The sequence below is a fragment of the Sus scrofa genome, unplaced genomic scaffold (genome assembly GCF_000003025.6).
Source record: "Sus scrofa isolate TJ Tabasco breed Duroc unplaced genomic scaffold, Sscrofa11.1 Contig1966, whole genome shotgun sequence".
In the NCBI taxonomy this organism is placed as follows: domain Eukaryota; kingdom Metazoa; phylum Chordata; class Mammalia; order Artiodactyla; family Suidae; genus Sus; species Sus scrofa.
The window spans coordinates 43,800-64,475 of NW_018084993.1; the positions used below are offsets into that span (position 1 = coordinate 43,800).

Sequence of the window (20,676 nt, forward strand, 5' to 3'; positions counted from 1 at the left end):
ACACTGACTGCTTAGTGCTGCTGCCTCTGATTGAGTAGCTCCCCATTTCATATCTTCACTTCCTCAGGTCCTTCCATAATTGTTCAAAGTCTAATTCCTATACTAAATCCTTTATCCCATGATGTATAGTGCCTCAAGTTGAACTCTGACTAATATAATTCCTAACTTAAGTAAAAACCAAGAAGCCAGATATATTCAAAGTTTAAGTATAGTTATTTTATAATGTTTTATTAGTTTCAGGTATACAACATAGTGACTCAGTATTTTTATAAATTATACTCTGTTAAAAGTAATTTCAAAGAAATGTACAATATATATCTGTCAAAAGACTTGTATGCCAAATATATGAAAAACTTTTAAGATAATAAGAGGACAGAATATCCTATAAAACTGTAAAATATTTGAACACACACTTTACCAGAGAAGGCGTTTGAAAATGATAAGCCCATGAAAAGATACTCAACATCATTATCTATTAGGGAAATGTTAGTTAAAATGGAAATGAGATACCATGTTACACATGCTAGCAGGGCTAAAATCTAAAAGTTAATAATATCAAGTACTAGAAAGGATGTGGAGAGCATCTGAAATTATCACAGTTGTTGGTGGGAAGGCAAAATAGTATAACCGGTGTAAAAACAATTTATCCAATTCTTTAAAGTTGAAAATAACACTTAACATACTACCCAACAATTCTAATACATATTTATCAAGAGGAAAGATATTTACCCAAGTCCACTCAAAGGTCTGTACATAATTTTTCATACCAGCTTTATTCATAATATTAAAAAACTGTAAACAACTCAAAATGTCCATCAAGGTGTGAGGGTAAACAAATCGTGAAATAGCCTCACCATGTAATACTGCCCATCAATAAAAGGAAACGAACTACCATTACATGTAACAACCTGGATAAATTTCAAAAGCAATATGCTGAGTGAAAGGAGACAGACCAAAAGAATACATACTCTGTGATTAAATTTATATGATATTCCAGAGAGGCAAAATGATAGAGACAACAAGCCATTCATTTCTTGGCAGTGGAGGTGGGAGTAGAGTATTGATTGCAAAAGAGCATAAGGGAATTTTTTCGGTGGGGAGGATGATATATCTTGATTGTGGTAGTATTTACATGAGTGGGTACATTTTTCAAACCTCACGGAACTCATTTGCTTAAAAGAGGAAAATTTTATCCAATATAAATTATACCTAAATGAAGCTAATTTTTTAAAGACAAAAAAGTTTTTATTTTATTCCTGACACCTCTACCCTATTATATCTCTCTCCTTATAGACTTATTTAAAGGTATATATTATTTGAAGATATATATATATATATACACACACTGCTTTAAGGGTGTGTGTGTATATATATGTATATATAAATGTCTCTTCATGGGGTTGTATCATTTCACTTTCATACTAATATCACCTCACTGCATCATTGTCCATAGTAGATTTTCAAGCCATTAAATTTTGTTGTCTGATAGAAACTCTATTACAATATGTCTTGATAAACAGTATCTCAATGTAATTTTAAAATATTTTCATACAGAGTTTGAGCATCTCATATAAATAGTAGCCAATTGCACACCTTTTCCCATTTCTTTGGAGGGTTGCTAGGCTTTTTATTCTGAGAGTAGCTCTTTATGCATTTATGTATCATTGTTTTGGCCTAAAAAGTTACAGATTTTTGTCTAGATATTCATTTGTGTCAGCTATGTTTTTGTGTCATGAAAACTTATTTATGCCATCAAAATTTTCAATTTTCCCTTACTACCTCTGGGTTTTGAATTATAGTTAGGAATAATCTCCTCCTCTAGATCTATAAAAACATTTCATTTTCACATCCAAATATTTCTCCCATTTTGAATAGTTATAGGTAAGGCATGAGGAATGAATGTAATTCTTTTTCCAGGTGGCTGTCTAGTTATCTCAAAATCAGTTGTTAAGAAGCACTTACTGCTCCCCACTCATTTTAGAAACTTCATTCATGATCTACTTTATTTCCAAATGCACTTAAGTTATTTCTAGGATTCCTCTTTTGTTTCTTTTGATTCTTTTTTTATTAATTTATCAATGTCAAAGTGTTTTATTTATGGTATCTTTTAGCATGTTTTCATGTATTCTAGAGCTAATCTGCTCCCATTGCTTTACTTCTTAAAATGTTTCCCTGGCTCTTCTTGCATGTCTGCATGTCACTTTTCCAAAAGAGTTTTGTAATCGGTTTATCTAGATCTAAGAGGACTGGTGTTATTTGTATCCAGATTGCTCTAAATTTGTAAATTAACTTCAGAAGAAATTATAAATTAGTTCAAGAACACATTATATGTTTCCATCTATTCGAGTCTATATTTGTGTCTTATAGGAGGGCTTTACACTTCTCTTCACATGGGTTTTAGATACTTCCTTTAAATGTATGAATTTTTTTGATCCTAAACAGAGAAACACAGACCTTATTTTCACTTATTGTTGGAGGAACTGAGAGGTAACATTTGCAGACCCCAAATCAAATAATAGATCCTATTTGTCTTATCTTTGCTGTGGCCTACATGCTGTCCCCATCCCACTATATTCATTCCATGTACACGAAGCACTCAAGAATAATCATAACATTTTGTGATCCATCTTGAACTCTGGCCAAACCAACTTGAATGTTCTAATAACTCCTGCTGGAACTTGAACATTTGTTTATCCTCTAAGGAACAGCTGGTCTTTTTCATGCCATGTAATCAATTCATATCAAAGCCGGCATTATAAATACAAATGTCTCAAAGATAGTGCACCTCCTTTACCCAGAAATTGGGCAGGGGATTGACTTGAAGTCACTCTGGAGCAGTTGTCACTGCTTTAAGGGTTAATCGAGTATTGGAATATTAATATGTGTGTGGAAAATGATTCTAAAATCATCTAGATCAACCCACTCATGTATGAAGAATCACAGAACCAGTTGATGCAGTAAATTTTCCAGTCTCACACATCTGGGACAAAAGTTGAATCCACAAAATTTGAAAATTTTGTGAATCCCAGGTCACTGCTATTTCTACTTCACCAATTTAACTGAGAGCTCTGCTGGAGACATCCATTTTACTATCAGGTACGTAGATGCAGAAACAAATCTAAGTTTCTGAAATGTGTCAAGTCAGAAAAACAGTGTGGAGTTAAAGGGCACCAAACATCAGAACAAAAAGTCAGAGTATGGGTAATTGCATATGTAAATTGGCTTGGTTTTGGAACAGTTCTTTTAGAATGTATACCACAGCAGAGTTTTAAGAAAGAAAAGAGAGAAGAAAAGCTTGGGTTAGTGACACAACATTTCAATTGACTTTCAGTGCACTTTGTAAAGTCTTCTCAGATCTTAGCGTTTCCCTAAGCAGCCAAGTTTTAATGTCATGTTATATTACATAACTTTTAGGTTCTCCATTATCATCCCCTGTCTCTACATGAACGGTTTCCTATTTGTTCCAAGTGAACTCTTAGAAACAGGAAATTTTCTGCTTCAACTGCTTTGGTAAAAGTCTATAAAATTCAACAGTTAAAAAATATCGGACTTAGTGCTGGAGGGGCTGTGGAGAAAAGGGAACCCTCCTGCACTGTTGGTGGGAATGTAAACTGGTACAGCCACTATGGAGAACAGTTTGGAGAACTTAGAAATCTATACATAGAACTTCCATATGACCCCGCAATCCCACTCTTGGGCATCTATCCGGACAAAGCTCTACTTAAAAGAGACACTTGCACCCGCATCTTCAGTGCAGCCCTATTCACAATAGCCAGGACATGGAAACAACCCAAATGTCCATTGACAGAGGATTGGATTCGGAAGAGGTGGTATATATACACAATGGAATACTACTCAGCCATAAAAAAGGATGACATAATGCCATTTGTAGCAACATGGATGGAACCAGAGAATCTCATCCTGAGTGAAATGAGCCAGAAAGACAAAGACAAATACCATATGATATCACTTATAACTGGAATCTAATATCCAGCACGAATGAACATCTCAGAAAAGAAAATCATGGACTTGGAGAAGAGACTTGTGGCTGCCTGATGGGAGGGGGAGGGAGTGGGAGGGATCGGGAGCTTGGGCTTCTCAGACACAACTTAGAATAGATTTACAAGGAGATCCTGCTGAATAGCATTGAGAACTATGTCTAGATACTCATGTTGCAACAGAAGAAAGGGTGGGGGAAAAACTGTAATTGCAATGTATACATATAAGGATAACCTGACCCCCTTGCTGTACAGTGGGAAAATTAAAAAAAAAAAAAATCTGACTTCAGGAAGCATGATACTTAACAGAGTCTATTTAAAATATATTTAGAAATGTATGATTGCAGTTCCCGTCGTGGCTCAGTGGTTAACGAATCCGACTGGGAACCATGAGGTTGCAGGTTTGATCCCTGGCCTTGCTCAGTGGGTTAAGGATCCAGCATTGCCTCGAGCTGTGGTGTAGGCTGCAGACACGGTTCAGATCCTGCGTTGCTGTGGCTCTGGCATAGGCCAGCAGCAACAGCTCTGATTAGACCCCTAGCCTGGGAATCTCCATATGCCATGGGAGCAGCCCTAGAAAAGGCAAAAAGACAAAAAAAAAGAAAAGAAATGTATGAAACCTTCAGGCCTTATAGTGTTCACAAGCCTTTGAAAAATGTATGGCATTGGTGGCCATACAGGGTCATTCATGCCTGATAACTGAAATGAAGAACTAAGAACATGAGGCTATTTTATTTTTATTCTGGAAAATCCCCATTAGAAAATTGAAGCAGGTTATGTACCCCTGTTATGTATTCTCTGTACCCATTTTCCTCATGATGTGTCCCTTTATCCTACCCACTGCAAGAAACTGGTGCCTACGTCGCTTTGCACCATTGTGTTTTCACTAATAATCAATCACTCATGATTCTCAAACATTGTTCACTCCTGTCTTTCCCTTTCATCATGATGTTTTGAAAAAGCTTACCCACTCCCTTCCCCTTCAAAACCTGTTGGCAGCTACCTTTGAATTTTTTACGTTTTTCACAAAGTGAGGAATGAATATTCAAATAGCTGAATTTTCATTTCTTTCATGGAGATTGCATTTTACTTGTAAGCAAATTGCTAAGACTTAATCTTGAATTGAATTAATTAAGATATCTGGAAAAGCCATGGGGGAAATATTCAACCAATGTGAGCAAGAGAGTGAGACAGCAGGAAACTGTCTGGTGGTGGGCAATCACTGCATTATTTCATGCCCCCCAAAAAAAAACTCACTTTGAGTTTAATCACTGTACTTTTCCTAGTTCTCCTCCACCTGGAAATGCCAGAGTCTTCCAGAAATCAGAGTGAAATGGCCTGGAACAATCAGTCAGTCATAAGGGAATTCATACTACAGGGTCTCTCCAGTGCCTGGGAACTCCAGATCTATTTCCTGTTTTTCTCCATAGTCTATGCAGCCACTGTACTGGGGAACCTCCTCATTCTGCTCACCATTGTGTCAGAGCCACGCCTTCACTCCCCCATGTACTTCCTGCTGGGCAATCTCTCCTTCACTGACATGTCTCTGGCCTCATTTGCCACCCCCAAAATGATCGCAGATTTCCTCAGTGAGCACAAAGCCATCTCTTTTGAAGGGTGCATCACCTAGATATTCTTCCTGCATCTCTTAGGGGGTGCTGAGATCGTACTGCTGATATCCATGTCTTTTGATAGGTATGTGGCTATTTGTAAGCCTCTACGTTACTTAACCATCATGAGCCGGAGAATGTGTGTTGGGCTTGTGACACTTTCCTGGATTGTTGGCATCTTCCACGCTATGAGTCAGTTAGCATTTACTGTAAATCTGCCCTTCTGTGGGCCCAATGAAGTGGACAGTTTCTTTTGTGATCTCCCCTTGGTGATTAAACTTGCCTGAGTAGACACATACATCCTGGGAGTGTTCATGATCTCAACCAGTGGCATGATTGCCCTGGTGTGCTTCATCCTCTTGGTGATCTCTTACACTGTCATCCTGGTCACCGTGAGACAACGTTCCTCCGGTGGGTCCTCCAAAGCCCTCTCCTCTTGCAGTGCCCACTTCTCCGTTGTGACCCTTTTCTTTGGCCCGTGCATTTTTATCTATGTGTGGCCTTTCACAAATTTCCCAATAGACAAAGTGCTCTCAGTATTTTATACCATTTTCACTCCCCTTTTGAATCCCGTAATCTATACTCTTAGAAATAAAAATGTCAAAGATTCCATGAGAAAACTTAGCAGCTGTGTCTTTAAGTCTAGGAAGACTGATCATACCCCTTGAATTCCTCATACAAAAATGAGCATCTGTTCCCCTCACTCGTTGGTCAACATAGCGATGCTATTGCAAGATGGGTGAAGACAGAACTATTTCTGTAATCAGCCTGAGTAGTCCCTAAATATCACTAATATTAAGGGTTCCTCTTGGAAAAACAGTCACAGTGCTGGTAAATGACTTAAGCTTAAGAACAAAGACCTAAAGGTATAAATGAACTGTTATGTGCCAAGAGGTCAGAGTAAGAGCTTAACCTTTTACCATCTAAGTGGCTTTTTAAATAGTAAAAGAACTTATATAATAGGAAACAAACCCTATATCATCCACCCATAGCTACTCCTCACTTGATCTCATCTAAAGAGCACAATAAAAGTGGTATGGTGTCTTGAGGTAGGGCTCTTGGTCCCTGAGACCTTGAATCCCCTGGTTCCCACCTTTACTTAAGGAAAAAAAAAAAAAAAGAGTTCCTCACACAACCTAATATTTACTAGGGAGCATTATCAAATCTATACCCCAAATTTTATCCCACAAGGACTCACTTTTTAGAATATTCAAGACTTGTCAGGTGTAAGCATTTATTTGAGTATTAAGTAAAATATCTGTATGTTTTAAGAATATATTTCCTCCCAGTCTCTTATAATTGTCTCTAAAAAGGGGGCAAGTGTGAAAATTCCAACACCTGGACTCTCAAGCATTCATTCATTTTTAATTGCTGAAAAAGGAGCTAATAAATGAATTGTTCTAGTTCAGAATCCAGAAAAAAATGGGGGGTTCTTGGTAAGTGAAAATGTTTGCTATTTAATATTTTTGTAGCATATCTTTGATAAGAATAAGAATGTACTTTATTTCAGTCTCTAAGCTCCTTAGTGTGGATTTCACAATTTTAAAACAGTATAGTATCTCCAGGATAATTTGTATAGTCATATATATATGTGTGTGTGTATATACACACACTAGATTCTAGAATTTATACAATAAATCCCATTCCCATTCTCATTCTACAGAAAATGCAACTAAGATCCAGGGACACTGTAGCTTTTTCAAAACAGAATCTAAGGTCTTTCACCTACAAAATGGGTATTTATTTTCTAAGCAGTAAAAAGTTATTTTGGTGCCATGATGTTCACTGTATCATTTTTATAATCAAAGTACATGTTGTAAATAGCAGGGTCCCAAAAGATCTTCTTTGCTTTTCTGCATGATTTTGGCTTTTTCTGAGCAAGAGTCAGTGTCCACAGGATGTACTACCTCTACCTTCCAGGCTGTGGTTCCACCAACTCTGCTTGGTCAAGACCACTTCTTACATTCTGATGAAGTGTCTCTGGGAACTGGCTGTCCTGTAACTAACATAACTGAGAAGGGGTATGAGTTTAATTATCTTGTCACCGAGTGTGGGAATTGGAAAGAGGTTTTTGCCAATGGAGTGATTTTTTTATTCAATTCTCTATGATAACATAGTGCACAAAGGAATCACTGGAAAAGTTCTTTTAAGGTGTATTGTTTTCAGCTCATCATTTTCAGACAGCATTCCAAGCACCACCAACAACAATCTAACAAAGTTCAAAAATGGCATTCCTTCTGCCAAATCTCATTCTTCTTGGAGCTTAACCAACCCTTGCCTGCTTGGCTTGCCTTGGATTCCATACTTCTAAAACCCCTTGGTAAAGCCACCCCATCAGTCACTTCTACTTAAAATGCCTCATCCTTGTGGTTCATAAGAGTGCCCCCATGGCTATGTTCTAGATTATTCTATAGCAATCTTGATAACTCTATTGTGATAGCAATCTTAAATTTAATTTTATATCCAGTCATCCTAGATTTCTGAAGTTTTTGGTGCCACCTTCTGAGAGGCCATCTAGAAGTTAGGGTTCAGATAAGTGCCTAATGCTTTGTTTTTGTTTGTTTTTTCTAATGTGTTCCTTTTATTTTTTATTTTTAAAATGTGTTCCTTTTAAACAAGTGGCAAAATAGCTTTTGCATATTCTTTCACCTTGGTTAAACACAGTATTTGACTTAAGGAATCAATGAAACAGTAGTCCTTCAACATATTCAATATAGTTAATAACTACATATTTTATTTTATTTATTTATTTTTTTTGTCTTTTTGCTATTTCTTGGGCCGCTCCTGCGGCATATGGAGGTTCCCAGGCTAGAGGTCCAATCAGAGCTGTAGCCACCGGCCTACGCCAGAGCCACAGCAACGCGGGATCCGAGCCGCGTCTGCAACCTACACCACAGCTCACGGCAACGCCGGATCGTTAACCCACTGAGCAAGGGCAGGGACCAAACCCGCAACCTCATGGTTCCTAGTCGGATTCGTTAACCACTGCGCCACGACGGGAACTCCAATAACTACATATTTTAGAACATAGAAATCATCTCAGTGATATCTATTTATCTTACAGAAGATGAAATTTAGAAGAAGAAAAAAAGTGACTTTTCCAAGTTTATATACCTATAAGATGACAGAGTCTAGCCAAGAAGGTGCCCCTTCTCTCTCTGCCTGTCTCTGTCTATCTCTCAATTGGACAACTGCGAAATTAAGAGCATTTTTGTCATCATAATTCTGAGAGCTAAAAATAGAAGAAATGCTTAATGCATAAAAGTGAACTCATAACCATTAATAAATATCCAGTTATCTAGTTGCCTGGCAATGTCAAAGTTTGCATGATGTGGTATGTAATGTTGTGTAGCTTGGGTTTAGATAAAGGCAGATGTATGCATCATTGACTGATAGATATGCAGATTGTAAATAATTGAATATAAAGGTAAATCAGTTATTAGGTAAATGGATGGGCTAATATATGGATGTGGATGGATGGGTGGGTGGATATATAGCAAAACAGAGATAGATAACCAGGTATTTACAATCATGAAGAAACTAATATACCAGTTGAATATATTGACTCCAGCTCTATGCATGTATGTTGAATCTGAACAACTGTAAATTGCAGCTGTTACTTGTTTAAAATTATTTGAAAAACTATTGAATTTGCTAAAGTTGAAAAAGTATACTCTTAAATATGTTTCTTGTGATGATGTATAGCCAGTTCAATTTACAAACATGGGGAGATCTAAAGAATTATGTTAGTGAAAACAAATTTTAAAAGCCCTTTAAGTATGACTCTATGACTATTATAACTTTATTCTCCAAATTATCAACCCTGTTAGACCAAGTCTGCAAACTGGATATTTATATTCATTCTGATATAAAGCATATGGTTGGCCAAACAGAGTAAAGAATGTTGCATTATTTATTTTCTATGTCAGGCTATGAATTTTGTTCTCCAGTTTAGCATCCTAACATGCACACTGCTAGAATCATAGCAAAATACATGTCACAGTTTACATTATATAAAAATTTGCATGTGTTCTAAAGTAAGATTCCAAGTATTAGGAATGCAACACTGAAAATTAACCCCAAAGACAAAATTACATGGTTGGCATAAGCCCCAACCTAAGAAAATTTCATGAAGAATTATCCCAGTCCCCATTCTAAGTCCTCCACTGATGGGGTTCTCTCCATTCCTGCCTCATATTTTCTGTTGACAGTTTTCTGAGCATGCTCTTTAATCTTTCATTCTCATCACCATAAAGAATCCTAACACTGAGTCCCAACAGTTTACTGTGAAAGATAAACCTAACAAACAACTTCAGGAAATACTGGATTAATCTCATGATTCTGTCTTTACCTTCAAGAGGCATTAACCAATTAAATTATAGAAGTTCCCTTGTGGTGCAGCTGGTTAGGGATCCAGCTGTGGCACTGGCTGTGGCATAGGTTGAAACTGTGGCTCAAGTTTGATCCCTGGCCCAGAAACTTCCACACACTGTGGGTATGGCCAAAAAAATCCAAAAAGCAAAAGCAAAAAAAAAAAAAAAAAAAAGAAAGGAAAGAAAGAAAGAAAGAAAAAACAGACTGCAATGTGGCTCTATAGAGTCATTTAATTATTTTTTATCTCTTTTTTATTTTTTTAATTAGATTTCTCTTCTCCACCCCATCCAGCTTAAACTATTTCACAAGTTGATCTCTAATTATAGTCTAATAAATAAAACCAGGAGTAAATATCTTTTAAGATGTCAAAAAACCTAATATTGTTCAAAAAGTTAAATGTACACACAAAATAATATTGAGATTTGTCTCAGATTGGATGAGCTTCAAACAATAAGCCATTAGCACCAAACTCATTTCCTGGTCTCAGATCCCTTTAGGTGTATTTTTCACCCACAGCAAATTCATTGCTCCTGCTCAAAGAACTACTTTCGCCTGCTCATTCTAGAAGCCAAGAGGATAATCAGCCAGGTGGCCTTCCATTTGACAATGTAGCCAGGGATTCGTGGAGCTCCATTATCAAAAACTTGACAAAGAATTGTTTGATGTGCCCTTTTTTTTTTTTGTCAGCTATCACTTTGTACCCCTTTTCTTCCAGAAAACCTATTTAGAATATGATGTTACAATTTTTGTTTCAAAAAATTACAATGGTTTTAGAACCAAGACACAATATAGTTCTATTACATTACCCTTCAAGATTTAATCTAATACCTAAGCCCTACTTCTTCACAGGAGGCTCCTTCAATTCTTTTACTTTTTTCAATGCTCATTTCTTGCATCATTAATTTCATACATTGTTTTATATTGCTACCTAATCATTTCTCAAGTCTGTGTCTTTTCTTCTTGTAATTGATAGCATTTTGAGAACAGAAATTTTGCCCTGGCTTGTTTTGTTGTCGTTACTCATTTGTTTGCACATTTTTTTTTGTTGTTGTTTTTAGTCTTTGCCATAGATCTTGACTCAGGGCACAGTTAGAAGTAATGATTTGGTACAATTTTTGAAATAATTATCTTTTTTCTAAGTAACTGTACTTTTTGAGGAGTTCCCTTTGTGGCTCAGTGGGTTATGAGCCCAACTAGTATCCATGAAGATGTCGGTTAGATCCCCGGCCTGGGTGGGTTAAAGATCCAGCATTGCTGTGAGCTGTGGTGTAGATTGCAGACTTGGCTTGGAACTGGTGTTGCTGAATGTACTTTTTTTTTTTTTTTCTGTCTTTTTGCCATTTCTTGGGCCGCTCCCGCAGCATATGGAGGTTCCCAGGCTAGGGGTCGAATCGGAGCTGTAGCCGCCGGCCTACGCCAGAGCCACAGCAACTCGGGATCCGAGCCGCGTCTGCAACCTACACCAGAGCTCACGGCAACGCCAGATCGTTAACCCACTGAGCAAGGGTAGGGACCGAACCCGCAACCTCATGGTTCCTAGTCGGATTCGTTAACCACTGTGCTACGACGGAAACTCCTGAATGTACTTTTTGTTTATTCCTTGTTATATCCCTATACTCTTTGACTATATGAAGGGGAATTGAGGAGATCAGACTATATAGGAAAAGGGACTCTATCTACATCCTTCAAATGATGCTATAGACTCATAAATGATGGTATATTCTGTTTTCATGTTCATTTTTCTGAAGATATTTTCTAGTTTCTGTTTTGATTTCTTCTTTGATTCTGTGGTTGTTCAAGAATGTATTGTTTAAGAATTCCCATTGTGGCTCTGCACGTTAAAAATCTAACTAGTGTTCATGAGGATGCCAGTTCAATCCAGGCCTCACTCAGTGGGCTAAGGATCCATCATCACCACAAGCTGAGGCACAGGTCGCAGATGAGGCTTGAATGGGGGTGCTGTTGCTGTGGCTGTAGCGTAGGACAGCAGCTGCAGCTCCAATTCAGTGCCTCACCTGGGAACTTCCATATGCCACAGATGTGGCCCTAAATAGAAAAAAGAAAAAGAATATGTGGTTTAGTTTTCACATATTTGTAAATTTTTCCATTTTTCTTTTCATTACTCATTTCCAATTTCATTCAATTGTGGTCAGAAAAAATACCTGGAATAACGTCAGTCCTCTTAAAAGTATAATAAATTGTTTTGTAACCTGGCATGTGAGCTCTCCTGAAGAATGTTCCATGTGCCCTTAAGAAGAATGTATATTCTGCTGCCACTAAGTAAAATGTTCTGTAAATGACTGTTAGGTCCATTTAGTTCACAGTGTTGTTCATGTCTGTTGTTTCCTTATTGATTTTCAGTGGGGATCATCTGTCCATTATTATAAGTGGTATATTGAAGTCTGCCTATATTTCATTGCTATTTCTCCCTTCAGATCTGTCAGTGTTTGCTTTATATATTTAGGTGTTCTCATCCTGGGTGAATATATGTTAATAATTATTATCTCTTCCTATTGAAATAAACTTTTATCATTATGTAATGGCCTCCTGTGCCTGTTTTGACCGTTTTTGTCTTAAAGTATATTTTGTTTTTGTCTAAGTATAGACACCTCTTTTCTCTTAGTTACAATATTTATGGAATATTGTTATCATTCACTTTCAGCCTATGTGTGTCTTTAAATCGAAAATGGGTCTCTTGCAGACAGCATACAGATAGATTTTGGGTTTTTTTGCTCATTCAGCTACTCTGTCTTTTGAGTGATGATATTAATCTATCAATTACATCTATTAACTTAATCTAATTAATCTTGAATGTTATTAAAATAATTTTCTCTAGGCAAGTGCCATCTTGTTCATTGTTTTCTCTCTATTTTGTTATTAGTTTATTCCTCTCTTCCTGTTCTGCTGTCCTCCTTTGGAATTTGATGATTCTTTTACTGCTATACCTTGATTCTTTTCTCTTTATCTTTTCTTGTATCTTCTATAGATTTTTTTCTTTGTGGTTACCATGGGGCTTGCAAAAATCTTCCTATTGTTATAATTCTATTCTGAGCTGATAAAAACTTAACTTCAGTTGCATACAAAAACACTATACTTTTCCTCCTCACTCTGACACACACATTACAGTAATACTTTCAGAATTTAAGCAGATAAACAGCATATGCCAAGAACCCAACAAAATAGAGTCAGGCACATTGGAGGAAAGGAAGTTAGTGTTCAAAGGGAAAAGGAAAACAAAATGGAACTGAAGATATAAGCAGGATCCAGAGGGTTCATGTCTTACTGTATAATGTAATAATTTGTTGTATGTTTCCCCACCATGCTGGTATTCTTTTCTGTAATCCAGAGAATGAAGCCTCTCACATTATAAGCTTTTAGTAATAAATATTTGAGAATAAACACATATACATGATCTTCATCAACAGAGGGATGAACAATGTCAAAATCAACAGCACATCAGAATACTTTAGCCTTGGGGAGACAAATGCTGAGAGTGTATGTCCAGACCAGGGATGTCCAGGTCTGCTGTAATCCTTGCGCTCCTCCAGATACTCTCTGTCACCTTAATGTAAAGGCTTTCACCAACAACATGACATCTCCCCAGTAAACATGCACCAACATGCTATTCAGGGAGTGGGCATCAATAAACCAATAATGTCATTTCGGTGTATGAGATAGTTTCAAGGTGCAAGGTGGCAGGAAAAGAAGAAAATACGAGGAAAAATGGATACATTTCCAGAAATTGCTGAGCCAACAGTCACAAGTCTGTTCATCATGTAACTTAAGGTTCAGTATACTTGTCAAGTGAGCAAATTCAAGGTTTACAGGAGAGACTGGAAAGAGACAAGGAGAATCAAGATATCTTCTATAACTACAACATGGTCTTCGATCACAGATGATATATTTAACACACTTTTATACCAAAGAAAAAATAAGATAAACCTTCCATCAAATCACCTAAGTTTGTAAAACATTCTCACAACAGGAACTGGATAAAAACTGGTCTGTTGTTTACAATCTGCCCTCAGTTACTCAGTGTTCCCCATTATCTCTGCAACATATATCTAGCACCCCAGGCTCTGGCCACACTTTCACAGCCCAAGCTCTCTTTCCATGACCACTAAGTTAATCTCTTCTCTAGAGATAATAAACCACATGTAGTTCCTGAGTACACTAGGTATTGTTAGCTTCTCTGCCTTTGTTTATGCTATTCCTCCTTTTAGCATGTGTTCCCCTAACTTGACCTTCAAATCTCAGATTCAACACTGCCTCTGGAAACCTTTTGCTAACTCAGCAGGCACATTTGGACATGCCTCTTCCTAAGTCCCCATATTACCATATACAAAACTTACATCCTGGCAATTAAGACACTGCATTGTCATCACCTGTATTTTTATTAGATACAATCTCCTTAAGGGTAGAGACTGAGTCTTAATATTTCTGAATAGAGCAGAGTTCCTGATATATAAAAGGGCCAAAATACATTTTTTGGATTATCTTTACTGAGAAAGAAGATTGGGGTGTCACCTGTTTGACAAAGGCAGAAAATTCTACTTATGATAATGTTATCTTCTCCAAAGACTAATGCTGAAGTACTTCCATCAGAGGCCAACCCTATCCCTCTACAATTAAAGGTACCCTTGAAAGAATTAACATAGCTCCTCAATGTATAATGAAGTGCCAGTGACAAAAAGCAGACTTCTACTGGAATGCGGTCAAAAGAAAGAGAATCATGACTCAGAAAAAAGAAGAATAAATATAACATGCATTTAAATATTCCAGTTTGGTTTAAATCCTCATATAGGAATACTTTGCTGGAATACCAGTGTTCCCTGGTGATTCAGTAAATGCTGTGTTTGTTGAGATTAAACCATCAAATTTGATGGCAAGAGTGGATTATGTCAAAGCAGGAGTTGGAGCTGGAAAAAAAGTTACAGACCTGGTGATGAAAAGGGCATACATTTTAAGGTCATTATTAAGAATCCCAAACTGCTGGGCTAATACACATAAATGGAGTAGCCTGGTACAAGTCAAAACAGAAAGACTTGCTCTGTAGCATTTTTCTGATCTGAAAACTTAGCAAAATAGCTTAGAATTCTGGCCTGATGCTAGATGACTTATGCTTTTGTTTTTTTAATTTTGTTTTGTTTTTAAGAAAATCCATCAAGCTATATTTTCCTGTGAAATTTTCCACTAACGTATTATAATTATTTTGATTTCTTTATAAACCTTTGAGGGAAGACAGAACATGCTGGGTCTGTGTGCAGTTGTAGCTGGTGGCCTGGTGGCTTGCAAACTCTGCTTTAAGAATGATGAGAGAACTAGGTTAGAGAGGTTAGAGTCCCAAATTGCAAACCTACTAAGAGGTGTAGAGCTGAATTGAGATCAAGCAATCCAGCTTTAACGATGATACAAGCCCTACTTTAGGAGTTCTCAGTCGTGTGTGTGTGCGTGCGTGCACCTGCCTTCGCAATTATACTGAAATGTCATTATCAAAATGCGTTATGAGGACACAGTTTGGGATTTAATTGGTTCCTCAGGAATGAGCTCTACCACCAGAAATACCCAAGCAGAGCTAGATACATTTATCTTACAGCTTCAGGGATACTTTAGCCAGATGAAATGTCTGACTTGATGCTAAATTTTATAGTTTCAATTTTAACACTTTCCTGAATAGTATTATGTCCACATAAACAATTCCCTCATGTATTCATAGATCTGGAAAAGTCTTTCTTCCTATAGCTGAAACATTTCATGGTGTGCTATATATAAAGTAAATAGATAATTGTCATCATTCATTTCCCAGTTAGTATTATAAGAATATAAACCATTTCACTACTATTTTTTGAATGGATAAAAGTTCAAGAGTATGTAATAATATTTTATTGGTTTTTAATCATGTACACTCTATTTAAAAACAGTAATACAACAGGACACTGACCTATTGAACAGCGTATATTCTTTTTCCCTTTCATGCAATCTTGGAATATATTTCAACTTAAAATAAGTAGGAAACCCCCACAATATAATACTTCTTTTGAAAAATACAGACATAAAAGGACAGTTTAGCTACAGAAATGCACCAAAGATTAATAATTGGCACAAATCCAATATTGTATCACTAGTTAATATTAGGGAAATTAACACATCCTAATATAGTGTTAAAACTATGCCCTTAAATTCAAGTAAGCACATCTATTTCCATTCCAGTAACCCTGAAATTTTATACATATATAACACAACAGCAACCATAACAATGTTATTAGTTAATATTCATTAAAGCCTTCTTTTGCCAAGCACTTCTAGTTATGATAGGTGTTTTGGTTTAATTCACAACATCCCTAGTGGTTGAATACCATGGCCGTATTTTATGGTGAAGAAACGGAGTCTTAGAAACATCAAAAATACTTGCTCAAAGTTGCACAAGAACGTGGTGGGACTGGAATTCAACCTAGATAGACATAGCCCATCCAATTGCTAAACACATGTCCCTCAAAGACAGAGAAACAGATCTGGTACTTTAATGCATTTCCAGCACCCAGCAAGGGCCTTGAACAGAGTAGGTGCTCAGTAAATAAATACTGAATTGCAGATTAAAATTTTAGACATGAAGTTAATATTTTAAATATGTTAATTTTTTCTAAAGAATGGATATGAGGCAAAAGTACATTTCTACCTTTTTTCACTTGCCTAACTGACTTTGAAGCAAGAAGGAAGAGTTCATGATTTGGTTCAAAATGAACAGTATTTCAAATTTAAAATGAGGCTTTATACCGAGCCCCAACACTACAATCCTTCATAAACTTCTACACATTATTTAACCTCAGATATTAAATATTTGGCTTTGTGTCAAAGCATGTTGAAACCTTAAAAGTCCAAAATAAATGTAAAAAACTATTAATGCCATCTTTGTGTAGGTGAGGCAGGGGCTTGCCAAGAAAGAGATGGCATTAATAATGCTCTTCTCAGGGTACTCACAAAATGTTGTAAGACACAGTAACAGATTGTTTCCTGAACTCTTTTCATATACCTCAGTCAATTCAAGGAGATACAGCCTATCAGGATATTGTTATTCAGAGGAATCTCAAAGTATCTGGCTGTCTAGTCTAAGCTGGCTTTTCCAGGTCCTCCCCCTTTTAGCAATGGAAAACTAGAAAGTGTTTTATTTGTTTTTCTGCCATGCATCTTAACAAGCCACAGTCTTAGAAACATCCTAAAGCTATCAAGTCTGTGTTTGACAAATAGTGGTTAGACCTATGCAATTTTTATTCAAATACATACTACTTAAAAATAAGGTGGACTTTAAGTAAAAGCCTACATGGATGGGAAGGGAAAAGGAAATGACATTTTTAGAATCCATTCTGTCTGCTTTCCACAAACAGTCACAACAAGCAATTAATATACTTTTTAGCAATTAATTTAATTTTATTATCCTTATATTAGAGATTAAAAAGGGATAGAGAGGTAAAATGAATCTTCCAGGATAATACAATTAGGAAAAGACAGATCCAAGATTTAATTCTAAGTTCCCTGTATATTTAGAACAATGATCTTTGCCCCTTTCAGTATCCAGACTTGAACTAGTTTTGCGAATTCTCTAAACTTTAGGTTCTTCAGCCATTAGGCAAAATGATTGACCAGATAATTTTCAAAGACTGTCTCTTAATAAAAAATATATTTACCATAATCAGTACTAAACCAAATTAGGGGGAATTATACAATATATTTTTTGAATTATTATCCTTTCTTTCCACAAACTACATTATTTTGTATACTCATATACCCCACACTAAGACTAATAATATTTTGGAATAATTTATTTGGATCATATAATTAGCTATTATATCATGACTATAACAGCTAATAATTTTCTAAATGTTTAGTCTTGGTATTAATGAATTCCTCAAATCTATGATATTCCACCAGATTTTGAAAGCCAATCAGATTTGAGTAAGTCTATTTTCTGTATTTAAACTTTACAAGTTGCCACTTGATTATTTCCTATCAATTAATCAAGTGTGATAGTATCCACATATCTATTTAAAAAAATTGTATTGTTAAATCTCAGTCCTCTGAACTGTTCTCTTTTGTTCAGTGTTGACTCAGAACCCAAACAATTGGACCTGCTGAATCAAGATTATTCAACAATATTCAAAAGAACCTCTTTACAATATCACTTTTCCATGAAAATATTCTAATTATATGAAAAAACCTGTTATGCCCATCATAATTAATATAACAATTAATTAAAGTTCTACATGTGGACATCATCCGAACAGCAAAAGGTTATGCAGTTGAGTGAGAAGGTTCTGAGTTAGAAGGTAAACAACAACATTTATCTCAGGCTTCTCTAAGTAGTCTTAACCTGACACATGTTTACAGAATTTGGGAGTCTCTGAAGCCTGAATTTATGTTCACAATTTTGATGATCCATACATTTTTCAATAAAAATAGCCTATAAATTTCAACAGATTTTCAAATGGATCCATAATTGCAAAACGCTTGCAAACGCTCCACTAATTTCTAGGCAAAATATTTCACATCTCTCAGCCCTGTCTTCTTCTTTTCATGAATTTAAACTAAATGACTTAAAAGATTCTAACTTTACTTTTCTGTTGTTCTGAGAGCAAAACTGTTGCTATTAAATCTCAGACCAAGAGATCTCTGTTCATTGCACAGAATACATTGGGGTGGTTTTTCCAATATTTAAATATTGGTTACTTAGTTTCTTCTTCACAGCTGTCTTCACTTCCTGGTTTCTCAGAGTACAGATAAGTGGATTCAGAAAAGGGGTGAAAATGGTATAGAAAATAGAGAGAGTTTTGTCCATCAGGAAGTTTGTGAAAGGCCACACATAGATAAAGATGCAGGGCCCAAAGAACATTGACACAACTATGAAATGTGCAGTGCAGGTCGACAAAGCCTTAGATGATCCTGAGGAGGAGTGGTCCTTTATAGTGACAAGAACAGTAATGTAGGAGGTGAGCAAAAGCAGAAAACTGATAAGAGCAATCATGCCACTGGTTGAAATCATGAAGATTCCAAGAATATATGTATCTATACACGTCAACTGGATGACCAAAGGAAGGTCACAGAAGAAACTGTCCACAACATTGGGCCCACAGAACGGTAAATAGAGAGTAAAAGCTAACTGGGTCATTGTATGCAGAAAGCCCACTGTCCAAGAAGCTACCACAAGCCCCACACACATGCTTTGGCTCATAACTGATGAATAATGGAGTGGTTTGCATATGGCAATGCACCTGTCAAAAGACATGGAGATGAGCAGCACAATCTCAGTCCCAGTGAAGAGGTGCAAAAAGAAGATCTGAGAAATGCAGCCCTCAAAGGAGATCGTCTTGTGTTGAGCAAAGATGTCCACGATCATCTTTGGAGTGGCGAAGGAGGACAGGCACATGTCAATGAGAGACAGGTTGCTGAGCAGGAAGTACATGGGGGAGTGAAGGTGTGGGCTGAACAGAACTGTGAGCAAAATCAGGCAGTTGCCCAATATGGACATCAAGTAGAAAAGGGAAAACATCACAAAAAAGAAAATCTGGAGCTCAGGAGAATCAGTAAGTCCAAGTAATACAAATTCAGACACCCTGGAATGGTTGGCCCCCTCCATTGATCTGCAGGCTCTGCTCTATAATGACAAAATGGAACAAAATGACAGAGCTAGAAAATATGATACTTCTGCAATTATATATGAGGCAGTTATGATATCAGTTAATAATTCTCCAGAACATTGACTACCTAAAATCCAACAGATACCTATCTCAGCCAAGATTTTTCTTTTTGGAACCACTTAACAATTGCTCTCAGATATCACTACTCATGGACAACTTCTTGATTTTGTTCAGCATCAAGTACATACTGGGTTATACTCATCACATATCCATATAATAATATTGTTTTCTGAATATCAGCTAAGGAGTTAATATTTCTCATAGTCACAGAGGATGATTATACTAAGTGAAAGTGCTCTGCTTCATAAGTCAGGTAACTAAAAATTTAAATGAGGGTTAAACTCTCAAAGCTTTCTGTTAAACCAAAAAAAAAAAAAAAATGCAGTTATGTTGACTCTACTGTTGTTGAACCTGGATTTAAAAGAGAGTTTAACATAACAATGATTTCAGAAGACCCATTTAGTATGCTATGAGGGTGATAAGTGAGTTTTTCCTTAAGTGACCTCCTGTTTTCTCAGCTACAAAAAATTCCAGTTCCTTTCACACTTCATTTGCATATTTTCAAATTATTTTTGTTAGTATTGATAAAGGCTATTTTAACTATTAATATATAAATGGTAAATTAATTTCTTAATATAATAAAATTACTGGAGACCAAAAGGCATATCTGTAACATGAGAGTTATTTTCAACTTTATGAAATGAAGTTGAATAACATATGAAAGTTATTTCATGATCTCACAGAAGTATTTTTTTTAAAGAGGGAGAAATTTGCTTCTTAATTTCTACTCACGTTACTCAAACAGTTTTTGAGATTAGGAAAAAAGAAAGAAAGATTCTAGGACAAAACCAAGGCAATATAGAATATGCGTGTCATTTGGGGCCTTTTCTAGCACCAGCCTGTAAGATGCTCAAAACAAAACAAAGAAACTCACATTGATGATGGTATGTCAAAATGATACCAGAGCCAACTGAAAGAGAAAAAAAAAAGGGTTACTTTAAGAAC

General features: G+C 36.3%; 1 protein-coding gene and 1 pseudogene across 1 annotated transcript; one reads left to right on the forward strand and one right to left on the reverse strand.

Moving 5' to 3' along the window:
- Positions 1 to 5,273: 5,273 nt before the first annotated feature.
- On the forward strand, positions 5,274 to 6,449 carry LOC110258400 (annotated as a pseudogene).
- A 12,075-nt stretch (positions 6,450 to 18,524) lies between these two features.
- LOC100525650 (olfactory receptor 4K2-like) lies at positions 18,525 to 19,681 on the reverse strand. The gene has a single exon (XM_003128766.2). It carries the CDS (start codon positions 19,608 to 19,610, stop codon positions 18,651 to 18,653), a length of 960 nt encoding a protein of 319 aa, XP_003128814.2. The 5' UTR covers positions 19,611 to 19,681; the 3' UTR covers positions 18,525 to 18,650.
- Between the last annotated feature and the right edge of the window lie 995 nt (positions 19,682 to 20,676).